Below are 14,838 nucleotides of genomic sequence, written 5' to 3' on the forward strand. Positions count from 1 at the left end.
GAGGTTTAAAATAACATAGTGAGTATGAGATCAATTTATAGACAATGTGTGATGGGTTAAATGAAAGTATTTGTTTCTTATTGGTCAATTTTTATTCATATGGATCAACTTCCATCTTTTAATTTATACCATCTAAATTAAATTTAATTAAATCCAGTGGTTAAATATTGTTCTCCTTGTTTTAAGACTTTGTTTTAAAATCTTATGGATCCAATTTATCTACGCATTATAAAATAGTTTTGATATATACATACAGAATACAAATAAATATATTTTTAATATATAAGTACGTTTTTAGTGGAATACACAGGCTTTGAAATATATATATATATATATATATATATATATATATATATATATATATATATATATTAATAAAAATATTTTTATACATTTAAAAATGTATTAAAAATATATAATAATAATAATAATATTAATAATAACAATCAAAGTAAGAGTAAATTTGAATATTTTTGAAAACTTAAGAGTAAATCCGAATAATTTTGAAAACTCAAGGGTTTTATTGATATCATATAAGCGGTAGGATATCTAAAAATCGACTAAAATTATAGAAATAAATAAATTAAACAAAACATCCGATTTCATTGGATGTAAAACACGTTCAATGATAAAACTAATATTTTATGTCAGTTACCCAAATAATTCAAATCAAACTTTTATTTAGTGAAACTATTTAGGTTATTATTTAAAAAACAAAATTATTTTGGGTTTTTTCCCATCGTATGGATCGAACCCGACCCGTCCAAAAGAACATCCCACGAAGGCACGAACGCGAGAGCTCAATCTTACCCGTTTTCCAGGAAAGGACTAGTTGTATTTGAAACGGCTTACAATTTTCAGAATTGGGACAAGTTGTAATTGAAAACAAGGATTACAACAGTGAGATTCGATTAATCGAATCGGAAGTTTCAGTTTTCTCTCGAAATTGTAGAACCAGATCTCCGATTTTGACCTTGTTCGTCTCCGATCTTTGCGGCTGATACGGATCACGATTTCAATCTGTAAGAGTTTAAAGTTTAATTTCCCGTTCAATTTTATGGATCTGAATGTCTCTTTGGATAAATTTTTTGAAAAAGTCGTTTACTTATGCATGAAATTTCTACATAACTTGAACCCTAGGAAAATGGGCTTATGAAAATTTTATTTTACAAGTTGATCCTCATATTCCAGATCATGAATACATGGTATTCGTGTTGATTTGCGATCAGTGATTACAACGTTGCTCCTGACATAACCTACTTGCTTTTACAATTACTTTTACGCCCTTTTCATCTTATATCGTATGGTGTTCGTGCGTATCTGTATGTCCGATTGCGTAAATTAGGCTGTATGTGCTCTGTGCTATGATTTCGGAACTTACTGTTTGAGATTGAAAACGGCTAAAAGTTGTTGAAATATCATTAGTCAATATAAATCAGTGGGAAACAATGGTGGATTATGGCAAACAACCTCACCAAATCAACAACCAAATGGTAAAAAGCATCAGTACATGAAGTGCAAGGGTTCTGTACATGAAAAGTTATATTTTAGAATCTTAATGTCTCACTTTGGAAAAAGAATCGGGTTTATGATTCTCCCTGATTTTCCATATTATACATAATATGCTTTCAGCAACGTGATCTTATTCACTTCTTTGTTCAGGATTCCTTTGTTTTTCTTCTTGTTGAATGGCGTCCAGTTCTAACAGAGGTGGTGGCTACTATGGTGCTGCTCCATATAGATCCAGGTGCTTATCTTCTTGAATTTATTTTTTCTCAGTGATATAATAGGCCTAATAACCATAAAAAGCTTAATTGCCTATAAGAAGAAAACAAGTAAACATTTAAGCCCTAACTTGATCTTATTAGTACTCATATAAACATGTTGACAAATTCAAACTTGTTCACAGAGAAGGACTTAGCACCAGACAAGCGACTGGTTCTGATGAAATTCAGCTGCGTATTGATCCAATGCATGCTGATCTGGATGATGAGATCAGTGGCCTCCGAAAGCAAGTTAGACAGTTAAAAAATGTAAGCAACTTTTATATCAGTTTCTTATGTTACATGACCTCACATTATATTTTTCTGATATATTGATATACTGTATTTGGTGGATGTTTGTTTACCAAAGTATACCATATCATTGTTTATGTGTATAACAAAATAAATGCTAAACAAATCGCAAATTCTAAAATCAAATATTATTGTTGCATTACAGGTGGCATCAGAGATTGAGTCAGAGGCCAAATTCCAGAATGACTTTATCAATCAGCTGGTATGTTTCTTGATGTGGTATATATATATATTTTAAGTTGCTGTGTGATTTTCTTAATTATTTATCTATGAATAAATGGAAGTAGATTGTTATTTGATGCTAAAATTGGAAGGTTATCTGAGTTGATGATGTTGTGAATTTAATTAGAATTTGAATGTTGTTGCAGCAAATGACACTTATAAAAGCACAAGCAGGAGTGAAGAACAACATGAGGAAATTAAACAAAAGCATTGTTCAGTCTGGTTCAACCCATGTTTTGCATGTTGTTCTTTTTGCTCTTTTTTGTCTAATGCTCGTTTATTTCTGGTCTAAGTTTTCAAGAAGATGAGCTCACCTATCAACAACAGACCTCCTTTTTATTATTCCTTTCATGAAAAAAGACAGAATTGCAAATACTACCTAAAAAGAAAACGTGTTTTGTTTCATATGTAAAGATTATAACTTACTTCTGCATAACTCTATAAAACCATAAAGTCAGTAAAGTTCTCTCCCCTTCTTTATATTATATTTATGCTTCCTCTTCTTTATTGTGATGTGGTTGATATGATTGTTAAAAATATGTCTATAAATATCCAAAATTAGATGTCTAATACCCCATAGATCGTTCAAATTGTATAGGAACAATAATCAGTTTTAGCTCGAATGGTTTGTAGTGGAACTCTCCCCTCTCTCATCCACTCAACATTGCAATTTCTTTTCCATCGATATGTCTTGCAATTTGCACTTGAATTCCTTTTGTATCTGCTTGTTCAGTTAGTTCTATAGTCTTTTTCATTGCTTTGCGCGAAAAGAAACTATTTTTTAATTTGCATGTTATAAATACTGCAAGAATATTAGGGTTTTCATAAGGCTTTTCAATTCGTGTGATAGCAATGTTAAGTTTTCTATTTACAGAATGAAATTCTTTTTTCGATTCCTTGGGGTCGATTTTTAATTAAGATTTTTGGAAATTCCATATAGATTATGATTTGGATCATGTCGATTCTTTTTTGAATCTCTATACGTGCAATTCCCTCGACGTAAGAAGATGTTTTCATATTTTTTTGTATATAATTATAGATATAAATTCTTATTATTATTATTTTTTTTTATCAAATGCATCTCATAAGACCAACTCCAACCAACCACTAAAACACAATTATAGAGGTCAATAAAATGATGTTCTCATTCCAATCAACTTTTAAAAAACATCATTTTAGTGTTTGGGATAGATTCACATACCAAATATGAAGGTCAAGCTACATGGCCTCTAAAAACCACAATTTTAGTGTTTGGTTGGAATGCAAACACCATTTTAGTGTTAAACAATCATCAATTTCGTGTTTTATGGTTGAAGTTGCTCTAAGAATGTATCTGTTGGCAAACAAAAAATATGTTGATCAAATGATGATGTGCTCTTGGCATGAATTCGTTTTGTTTGATAAAAATTATCATTTGTCACATCAATACAATCTACTCTAAAAAATGAGGGTTTTGTTTTGCCATATTATATTCTTATTTAATTTGTCAAATATCATTTTGTGTTTTTTTGAATTTTTTTTTTTTTTCACATTTCATTTTATGGGTTTTTCTACTTATCAGATTCCACCTAATATTTTAACCTAATAATTACATTAAATGTAGCAATAAATGTATATCAATTTCATTAATGAATTTACTTTTTAATTTTAAAATTCCTAAATTAAATCTAATTAGTTTTTTATTTAAACTTAAAAGATAAAAAATATTTCGATTTTAATAATTTATTATTTTTTTTCTTATAAAATCAAAGTTCACAAATATTTAAACTTTCATATTTAACTTTTTTTTTTTTAATTAACACATATAATACATGAGTCTCACAATTAGTCTACTCTAATAAATGAATGTTTTTTTTTGCTACATGTTATATTTTCATTCAATTTGCCAAATGTCATGGTTATTTTGAATTAATTTCTTTTCTACATGTGAGTTTTTCTATTTTAATAAATTTCACATTAAATTAATATAATAATTACAATAAATATAATAATAAATGAATATCAATTTCATTAATGAATTACATTCTTATTTTAAAATTGTCAAATTAAAGCTAATTAGTTTATTTTGTTTATTTAATTAAATTTCAAAGAAAAATCAATTTTAATAATTTTTTTTTATTTTCTTATAAATCCAAAGTTATTAAATATTTAGACCTTTATATTTAATTTTTTAAATAATTCATATAATACATGAGTGTTACACCTAATATTGAAATAAAAAATACTTACTTATGTGGTTTATTTGCTTACATTAATAGGTAGAATTCCTTATTTATCTAGATACACAAAGACAATGTCGATTTAAAAAGATAGGGTTAAACGAGCAAAAGGTCGTCCAAAGTGTATTTAACTTTTTCAAGTCCCAAATCACTTTATTAAAAAGAATAAACCATCATTTCGAAGGATAATAAAAAGAAAAATGCCAAAATGAGGAAAGTGTCGATTGTCCACCTTCTAGAATGTATTACAAAGTAACCCCTCATTACTTTAAAATAAACTTTTGCTTTTTCTAAAAGCTTAATGTTACTTAAACCTATGCATTTTTCACATTTGATTCGAAAGGTCTTTTATTTGTTTTTTTGCACCCTAAAGTCTATGTTGACTTGCTCAAAAAAAACTTTTTTCAGCCAGGTAAAAATTGATGTGGCTATGTATCTGATAACCCTGTGCTTAGGGGTTGTACATCTCAACTGTGATGTGTTTGAGTTAGTTGTTTTTATCATAAAATTGATTTTAAGAAAAATGCTTATTATCTTATGGTTTTTTTGGAAAACTGTTTTTAAAAAATGTTTAGGTTAGAAAATCAATTTTGAAAGGTAAAATGAAGAAAAACCTAAGATTTTCTAGCTTTTAGACACCCAACCACATTTTTAGCTTATTAGTTTTTTAAAAAGCTATTTTGAGAAGCTAACCCAAACACCCGCTCAACATCCTAGATGTGTGCGTTTTGTATGTTTGCTTTTGGTGTTCATGTTTATGATGGAACATAACATCATCATGAACGTTATTATTTGGTTTCTTTTCTTCCATATGTTGGATACGGGGTTGTTGGGAAGCTGTTGACCAATCATCTGTTGGAGAATCCAATGGTTTAGGATCGGATTAGGCTTCTTGTACAATATCAGGTCCTTTTGATGTATCTTGTTCGGGTATTGAAATACCAATAACTTGTATTACTTCAGTTTGAGATTCTAATTCTCCATTGCTGACCAGATTAGTTGAGTGCTTTCACTTCATGATCTATTCCAGGATTGCCAAACAAGCATTGTTTGCTGGATATATGAGATTCAATTCATAACACAAACCTTCATTCGTGGAGGTATATAGACAAAAAAACGAATCAAATTGCAAAATTTTCATCAAAAGTATAAGTATTCTTCATCTTTGGCACTCTCTCCCTTCATTATAACATTAGAATTTGGATAAATTGATCTTGCAACATCATCATAAATTTAATGACGAAAAAAAAACAGATATTGCATTTATCATCTCTTAAATAAGACTTCAAGTAATAGCTCACACCAACTTTTACGCTTAAAGATAAAGAAAATCGATATTGATCAAACCCATTTGAACAATTTATTACTAGTATTCATATTCATTCAGAGTCTGTGCTTGCTTGCTAAAGTTTCCAGATTTAGAAAGACAAGAGAATATAAGAAAAAGAGCAAGCAAACATATCACAATAATAGCAGGCCCTCCAAACCAATCTACATAAATCATCATCATCATTACTAGCTTATATTTACATTCACTATATATACCAACTTCTTCATTCTTCATTAAGCTTTCAGTAGTAAGTCAAAGTTAGAGAGAGAGAGAGAGAGAGTCAAGTAAAGTCAACATGCTTTGCAGAGGTGGTTATTAGTTGTAGAGGAGCACTGTTCTCTAATGGGACTTGTGGGCACACACAATCGGCTCCTCTTGGGTTCTGATATTCTGACATGAGAGATTGCAACTGTAAGTGCATCAACCAAACCACTATCATCATCCTCATCCTCAACCTGTTCTTCTGAAACTGATGTTGTTAACAATATTAATGGAGATGATGACTTCTTCATTCCATCATCCATCATCACCATCTTCTTCTTTCTACTTGATTCCAACTCCACTACAGTTGATGCAGATGCAGTGGCTGTTATCACATGCTGCTGCTTTGACTTTGACTTGAATGATAGAGACCTTAAATTGCGCTCCGTGTAGAATATAATCCATGGATGACCTGAAAAAACAACCACCATGTGTATTAAAGAAAAGGAAATGGAATTCTGTTGAAGTACAAGTGTTGTATTATATTGCACTTTGGCTTTTTTTTTTTTTTTTTTTTTTATTTAGTAAAAAAAAATTAAGAAACTTACTTAGTACTTCCTCGGCTGATATTCTGGAATCAGCATTCCGGGTGAGAATGCGTTCGAGCAAATCACGGGCGGGTTTGGAAACGGAATCCCAGATTCCGGTGTGGAAATTGAGTTCCCGAGTTTTGATTGCCTCAAAAACATCTTCCAAAGAGTCTCCTTGAAATGGCAAAACACCAACTAAAAGTGCATGCAAAAGAATTCCAGCACTCCATACATCTACTTTCTCTGAATAATTCCCTATTATCACTTCTGGTGCAACATACGCTGGACTTCCAGCCAATCCAGCTAAGCTCTGACCTGTTATTATTATTACAAAAAAAATATATAAATTTTAGAACCAAAAAGATAACAACAAGAAATGAAAGTAGTATATATATACTATAATAAACATATGAATCAAAGTATGTTTGCTAAGTTTTTCCTAAAATGCTTCTTTACATGACCTTTTACAACCTAACTCCAAAAATCCACTGTATCAGATTTTCACCAGCCTGTGGACACTGAAGTTGAGAGATTGAGTTAGCATATGTTAGTGATACTTCATGAAGACATCAAACAATTAGCTTTACCAAAAATACAATTTCACAGTTTTGTATCAAACAATCAACTTTATTTATTACCAATGAAATCCCAATTCCTAAATAACGTAATTCAAAATTTTGATGGGTAAGTATTGACGCATGAATGATATAAAAAAGGTGACCACAATGCATGAAAGCTCCATAAATTTGAAAGGGTTGGGAAGTCTTTGTGTTAAGAGACAGTAAGTACTATTAACGTTTCTTTTGGTTTCTCAAAAGGCAAATGAAAATTCATTGTGACTTTAAGCAAGATAAAAAAAGAAAACCACATAAATTTAGACTAGCGTACCATTTGTGATCCTCATTGCCAAGCCAAAATCTGCAAGCTTAATTTTCCCTGAAGCTGTTAAAAGAATATTCTCTGGCTTCACATCCCGATGGACCACACCCATATCATGACAGTATTTAATCACCATCATCAACTCCTTGAATATATTAGCAGCTCTTTGCTCAGAATACCGACCTTCCTTTGTCATCTGATCAATCAATCTACCTCCTGAACATAACTCCATAACTAGATGAAATGATTCTGAATCCTCATACACTGCTTTCAATGTCACAACTCCTGGATGCCCTGACAAATGCTGCATTATCTCAACCTCCCTATGAACTGTCTCCTCACCTTTCACCAATGTTTTGCATGCAAACTCCACACCACTAACCCTGCACCTACATAACCAAACAGACCCAAATTTACCTTTCCCAATCGTCGCACCCTTAATATAATCCTCTGCGATCTTGTTCTTCCTACCCATTTGAGTAGCTACATCGATACACCCAATTTTCCGCTTAATCCCTCTACCTGATAAAACCAGAGACGAGGTTGCACAGGGAGGAGCAGTGGCAGCAATACCAGCAAGCCTATTCTTGCATGATCCATTAGAATCACCGCCACCACAGATCACGTCTTCCTTACAACACCTTTTTTTCAATCTAACATAATCTTCTAAAGAGTAATGACACTTGAGATTTGATATCAAAGACTCTGAATCACCGGTTGATTCCACGATTTCCTTTCTATTATCACTCCATAATAGGTCACTACCTTTTCTCTTCTTCCTCATCAAAACCCTTAAACTAAATATCTATATAAACCTAACCTAATTTCACTTGCGATGCCAAGAACACCCTGATTCGCTCCTACACGCCATAAAAAACACAAAGATTAATAGCAGATAACCCAAAAAAATAAGTAAATTGCATGCGGATCGATTTGGGTGTATGATGGAATGGTATTAAATAATATTATATCAAAGTAAAATTAAAACGAAAATTAGGGCAAGGAGATGAACCTCGAAGAAGCGGCTGTGTCGGGGAATGCAGATTCAATGAGTTAGGCAGAGATGTAGGGGAAAATAAACAAGTGTTTGATGGAATTGAAGGTAGAAAGAAGCCCTAAAACACTCGGGTGCCATTGATGGATGGATCGGTTGTTTGATGAAGATCTGGGTATGCGTAGATTTGGAGGGGGTTTAGCGAAATGCCTTTTTATAGATGGAATCGACGTGTCTCAAATGCCAACGACCCGGATGCGTTTTCTATTCTTTTCTTTTCTACCCCGTATTTCTTTATTAAATTAAATATTAATAAATTAATGTATATAATAATAATAATAATAATAATAATAATAATAATAATAATAATAATAGTGCATATTACGTTTTTGGAAAATGTGTTTATGCATAAAAAAGTAATATACTCTCATCTATTTTTTCTAAGCTACATAAAATAATTTTTGGTAAGGGAAATTTATAATATGCTGCTATGTGACATTGAGATAATAAAAGTACACATGAATGCAACATATTTTTTGTTATTACGGGTCTTTAATTATTTTACCACATTTATGTTCATTTACCATCGCGTATTCGAAATAATGAATAGTATAATTAGCGTATCCAAATTAGGATGCGTTCAGAATTTAGTAATCGAAAATAGAATTGAATGTTATGAAAAAAAAATATGTTTAATAATCTTCTTAAAAATTTCAAAACTTCAATTAATATATTTTTATATTTTCCAAATAAATATATTTTATATTATAAATATACTCTAAATTTTATTAGATATAACTTTATATTTTATAATTTTTTAAATAGATAACTTTTTTAATTATTGTAAAGCATATAAGATATACTTTAAACCAAATAAATTATGTTTATATGCACTTTATTGAACGATATTTATTTCTTTAATTAACATTTATTATTATAAAAACAAATTTTTTTATTTATCAATTTTACAAAAAATGGGTTTATATGTATTTATAAAAAACATGTTTGAATGACTCATTTGTTCTTTCGATCCATACATCATAATAGAATATAATGCCCTATTTTATTGATTTGCTTATTTTATTACAATTTTTTTGTTCTATTCTTTGGCCATTTCATTCCATCTTGATAAACATATGCTTAAGCTTTAGAGGTGCACAAAAATCGGAGTAAGGGGCTGTTTGTTTACCTCTTAATTGAGAAATTAAGAGGCTGTCTCTTAAAAATTCAGATATAGGGTGTTTGGTAGCATCTTATTTTTTACCTCTTAAACTCAAAAAAACCTCTTAATTTTTCAGACTTGGCGTTGTATCTGAAAAATAAAAAAGGCACGCTCTTTCCCGTTTTGCCCAAAAGCGTATTCCCTCTCCTCTGTTCTATTTCACGAGACAACATCTTCTTCCCTCCTAACCATCTCCGACGACCTGCAACCCTCCGCCTCTACTCTTGCCACCGGCCGGTCACCGCCTCCACTAGAGCCGTTTCCTGCGCCGCCGCTGCTCCGCCCTCCATCCCCGTTAATCTCGTCGATAACAACATCAGGTACGGCTGTACGCTACAACCTGCTCCGCCCTCTATCCCCGTTAATCTCGTCGACAACAGCATCAGGTAATGGTTCTCTAAAATCGACTTTCTTCTAGGGTTAATTTAAGAACCCATTTCTGGAATCGGTATTGGATTGAAGTCTACACTTGAAATCGTGATGCTCTTTTTGGTCTTTGTGGGTTTTTTTACTGTGATGCTGTTTTTAGTATTTATCTTTTCAGTGTGATGGATTGAAGTCTACACATGAAATCGTATCCCCTAATTTGTTGTTAACTTTGACACATGATTTTGAAGACTGGTTCCTTTCCATCGGTTGTTAGGATTGTTATTTTTATGAAACTTGCTATGGTTTTTTCTAGAATCAGCAAGTGTATTTTTGGAATCAATGGTTTTGATTTTTGCTAATGGAAAGTTGTTCTGATTCTGAATCATTATAATCAAATCATAGGTTTTAAATCTTTATTGACTTGTTTTTGATAATGGGTATAACAGGTTGATGATTTATCAGCATTAGGTTTGCTTAACAGGTTGATGTGTTGTAATGAATGCATAATAGGTCGATTTGAAGATACTTCATGAAGTTGAAGATCTTGCTGGCAATTAATTATTTTTTATACGTTACAAAATGGTTGGTTTTCACATGGTGATATTAAACGGGAATGAAATTTGGTTGATCGGACTATTGTAACAAGAAGTAGCATTATATTTCTAGTTATTAGATTATTATTGCATTGTATTTTTCTATTAAAAGATTGAAAATAGAATGATAGAACTTCTTATAGCTTTCAAAGTATGATTCCTTAATAAGAAAAAGGTTGAAATTATGTTGTAATTGAAAGAAATCATAAAGAAGGGTAAAATTGTCATTTTTATTATTCAGCACAACAAATTCAGAGGTTCCAACCAAACAGCATTTGAAAATTCAGATCTTAAAAATTCAGACCCTCTTAGAAATTCAGACCTCTTAAAAATTCAGCTATTAAAAATTCAGATCCTACCAAACAGCCTCTAAGTTCATTTTGGACTTATTTTATGTCGGATTTTTTCATATTTCGAGTTGATAATTATAGGAATTTATTGAATATATCTAATTTTATAATATTTATTTTCAAGAATTTTATAGTGAAATGATACAATTTTTTCGAATAAAAATATGGTTTCAAAATTTCAAGGTATCTAAACTCAAATCTAAAAAATCGGATTATATAAAGCTGATATTTTAGAGTTTGATATAAAAATAATATTTTTTGCATGTCATTTGCAAAAAGGTAAGAAACGTGTAAGAAAATGTTGTTTTGTGAGATAGTTCTGACATTTTCGTAAATGACATATGGAAAAAATATTATAGATATGTGAGAAAACGACATTTGCATATATAAAGAAACGTAACACAACATTAAAACAACGATAAAACTTATTGTAATATGTAGATTGTATCGTCTTTTAGAGAATTTGTCACAATATGCAACATTAATGTGTAAAAAACTCAGAAAGGATAGATAGGGTAGCTATCGATGCCCTATTTATCGTAGATAGTTGAGATTTTTTTAGATATTATTTGCGAAAATCCTTAAAACAATGTTGATATAAAAATTTCCGTAAATAATTTCTGCTATGTCATATGCCAAATAGTGATTAATTTGGTCCAAATTTTTACTTAAAACTTGGAAAGATAAATAGGGTTAAGATTATTTTTTTCTTATCTTAATTTACCTTAATTTTAATTGAATTCAAATACATGTTTTTTTTTTTTTCAAAGTGCAACACTTTATATCTAAAATTTGGTTATAAACTTATAAATTATAATTAACAATCTCCAAACCCTAGCTCTCCGTTTTTAATCGAATTTGAGCATTGATTCTCGGTTAAGATTCATACCCGTCACCATCTTTCTCGGTCTCTCCTACAAAAGTGTGGTGTGAAGCCACAAATTCGAGAAGGCAGGAGAATAACCGTGTCGTCAATTTGAAAAAGGATGGCGTGTATCCCAGGCTTAAACCCTTCCAAAACCCTAGCCATCATCTCCTCATCGTCATCGTATTCAATCAATAACAATTTGCCTTTATCATCATCATCGAAATCTCATTTAAAGATCACTCAACTTTCGAAGAGATTGCCGAAGATTTCCATTGTAATGGCAACCAAGCAGCAAGAAGATGGGCTGAGTTTAAATGCATTAACAAGCAGTGACCGTAGAGATGAAGTTATGATTGCTGCAACAAGTTCGCTTTCGAATTGCCTTTCTGAGACGAATCTTCATCTTACCATCCCTTCTCTCAAATCTAAAACAAGAGGCAAGGTAAAAAGCTGTGTATTCCTTTGTTCCCCGTCTTTATTTCTCCAAAAGAATCGATCCCGGTAACAATAGCAACCATCTGATCAAATTGTTCGGCTATTTTGGAAGTAAAATCAAAAGAAATCATGAAGTGGCGTGAAGTTTTAAGCAAGATGCGAACTTTAATTATGTTTTGGGACATGCATGGCTCATCGATATTCTGCAATACTTTCCCCTAATTTCTGTAACCATGGTAGCGTTTATAAATTGCATTCATGGATCTGAAATTGGTTAACTTTTTGACATTTTATAGGTTAGAGATATTTATGACGGGGGAGATTATCTTGTTCTAGTCACAACTGATCGACAAAGCGCATTTGATAGGGTTCTTGCTTCGATTCCATTCAAAGGCCAGGTAATTCTTCTCCCTCTTATCTTCGTTCATTTCATTTAGTTTAAAATTTTACAAGGTTGGTTGAAAATTTTAATATTTTGCAGGTTCTTAATGACACAAGTTTATGGTGGTTCAACCAAACTCAGCACATTGCCCCAAATGCAATAATAGCAGTTCCTGATAAAAACGTTACTATTGCAAAGAAATGCTCTGTTTTCCCTGTAGAATTTGTTGGTATGTGCGCCCACATTAACATTAAGGATTTTTTCCCCCTAATGGTTTATCATTCTATTCCTTTTGTAAATTGAAATGTCCCAACTTTTTAGTAAGAGGCTATGTGACTGGAAGCACGGATACATCATTATGGACTGTATACAAGAATGGGGTGCGAAATTACTGTGGCAATGCTCTTCCTGAAGGTTTGTAGTAAAAAAAATCTGAATTTTTTTCTTTTTTTATTTATTTTGGGATTTAACATACCAACATATGTGACATCAGGAATGGTGAAAAACGAGAGGCTACCTGCAAATATAATCACACCAACTACTAAAGCAGCAGATCATGACCTTCCTATTACTCCAGATGAGGTTTGTGTATTGTCCTCTTTTCTTCTCTATTTTGTATAATGAAGTTGTTTAACCAAATGTCAAAAATGCCCTTGGGTAAAATATCTATCTTGCAGATTGTCCAGCAAGGGCTGATGAGTCAAGCTGATTATGATGAAGCAAGTAGGAAAGCATTGAGTTTGTTCGAGTATGGCCAGGTGATTTTGTCTTATTTCTTTATTGGCACAAATATTTTTCAAATAACAAAAAGATTTAAAATAAACAAAAAAAATGAAAGTACATTGCTATTTCTTGCATTTAGCCTTTGTTTTTGATTTGCAGCGTGTGGCGTTAGAACATGGTGTGATATTAGTGGATACAAAATATGAATTTGGAAAGGGTCCTGATGGTTCAGTGCTATTGATTGATGAGGTCCATACACCTGACTCAAGCAGATACTGGTTAGCCCATTCTTATGAGGCCCGCTTTAACAATGGGCTTGAGCCCGAAAATGTCGATAAGGTCCAAGTCCAACCCTTCTCTTTCATTACTCACCAAATTTGTTTATGGGAGCCTTACAATTTGCTTGATATATGAAATGTTTTTAGGAGTTTTTGAGGTTGTGGTTCAAAGATCACTGCAATCCCTATGAGGACAAGGTGAATATTAACATTTATCTGTTTGAATGTTGATTGGGTAAATGTGATTCATATCAATTTCTTTTTTTTATCATTTAGGTTCTTCCCAATGCTCCTGAAGAGCTTGTTACTGAACTAGCCTGGAGGTATGCCTTGATTACACTTACCATTGTAATTCTTATTGATTGATTGATTTGAACCATTGTACTTTTAGTTGCAATTTTAAGCACTGTTGTTGTAAAAATGCATAAAGAATAATGTTTTTGAATGGCAGATACATTTTCTTGTATGAGACGATAACAAAATCAAGATTTCAGATACCCGAGACAGCGGTAAAAAGAAACTCTCCTGTAATGTAGCTAAATAATGAGTGAAGTGAAGAGGCTAAGTTGTGTTGTTTTTTTGTTGTGTGTGCAGGAGCCTATACATGATAGGATAACTCGCAATGTTTCACATGCATTGTCATCGCTTACTTTTTAACCATGTGATGTTTTTTAGTGTCCTCTGTTTTCGTGTTACGGAAGGCTGAGCTCTTGAAGCTTAGGTTCCCAAAATGTTTTAACTCAAAATCAGGTTGTCTGAATGTAGATCTTGTTTTTGTAACCGATTTATATCGGTAAAATTTAAGTTATATTTTGTTGGCATTCTCAAATGTATTTTGTGATCAGGTTATAATCCTCAAGTTTGTGTTTGGCACAAGTTAGCTGAAAAAGTACTAGTGTTTGGTAAAAAAAAAGTAGCTGCCATTCTCTACTTATTTGTTTCTCCATCGTATTTTGTGATTGGTTACAATCTTTAGGTTGTGTTTGGGCATTTGGCAAACTCAGCTAGTTTGTAGTATATATAAGGGTATATTTGAAGAACTTGTGAAGAAGTCCCATGAGATCAGTTTTATAGTATTTTAGTTATATAACAAGTGAATAAACTTCAA

The 14,838-nt window shown here is 31.6% G+C and overlaps 3 protein-coding genes across 3 annotated transcripts; 2 read left to right on the forward strand and 1 right to left on the reverse strand.

Annotated features, from left to right (window-relative positions):
* Positions 1-753: 753 nt before the first annotated feature.
* LOC145025634 (bet1-like protein At4g14600) lies at positions 754-2,782 on the forward strand. The gene is made up of 5 exons (XM_078976793.1): positions 754-1,022; positions 1,663-1,747; positions 1,910-2,033; positions 2,221-2,277; positions 2,444-2,782. The coding sequence occupies exons 2-5, from the start codon at positions 1,689-1,691 to the stop codon at positions 2,603-2,605; spliced, it is 402 nt and encodes a 133-aa protein (XP_078832919.1). The 5' UTR covers positions 754-1,022; positions 1,663-1,688; the 3' UTR covers positions 2,606-2,782.
* Positions 2,783-5,853: 3,071 nt separating this feature from the next.
* PEPKR2 (phosphoenolpyruvate carboxylase-related kinase 2) lies at positions 5,854-8,750 on the reverse strand. The gene is made up of 4 exons (XM_078976805.1): positions 8,529-8,750; positions 7,526-8,376; positions 6,656-6,952; positions 5,854-6,519 (listed from the first exon to the last, which is right to left on the reverse strand). Exons 2-4 carry the CDS (start codon positions 8,298-8,300, stop codon positions 6,137-6,139), a joined length of 1,455 nt encoding a protein of 484 aa, XP_078832931.1. The 5' UTR covers positions 8,301-8,376; positions 8,529-8,750; the 3' UTR covers positions 5,854-6,136.
* A 3,139-nt stretch (positions 8,751-11,889) lies between these two features.
* Positions 11,890-14,559, forward strand: PUR7 (purin 7). Its single transcript, XM_078976814.1, has 11 exons — positions 11,890-12,354; positions 12,644-12,745; positions 12,829-12,958; positions 13,051-13,143; positions 13,223-13,311; positions 13,407-13,487; positions 13,612-13,791; positions 13,878-13,928; positions 14,007-14,053; positions 14,182-14,239; positions 14,325-14,559. Exons 1-11 carry the CDS (start codon positions 12,031-12,033, stop codon positions 14,385-14,387), a joined length of 1,218 nt encoding a protein of 405 aa, XP_078832940.1. The 5' UTR covers positions 11,890-12,030; the 3' UTR covers positions 14,388-14,559.
* The last annotated feature ends 279 nt before the right edge of the window (positions 14,560-14,838 follow it).

Source organism: Lactuca saligna, chromosome 1 (genome assembly GCF_052625555.1).
Source record: "Lactuca saligna cultivar CGN05327 chromosome 1, ASM5262555v1, whole genome shotgun sequence".
NCBI lineage: Eukaryota > Viridiplantae > Streptophyta > Magnoliopsida > Asterales > Asteraceae > Lactuca > Lactuca saligna.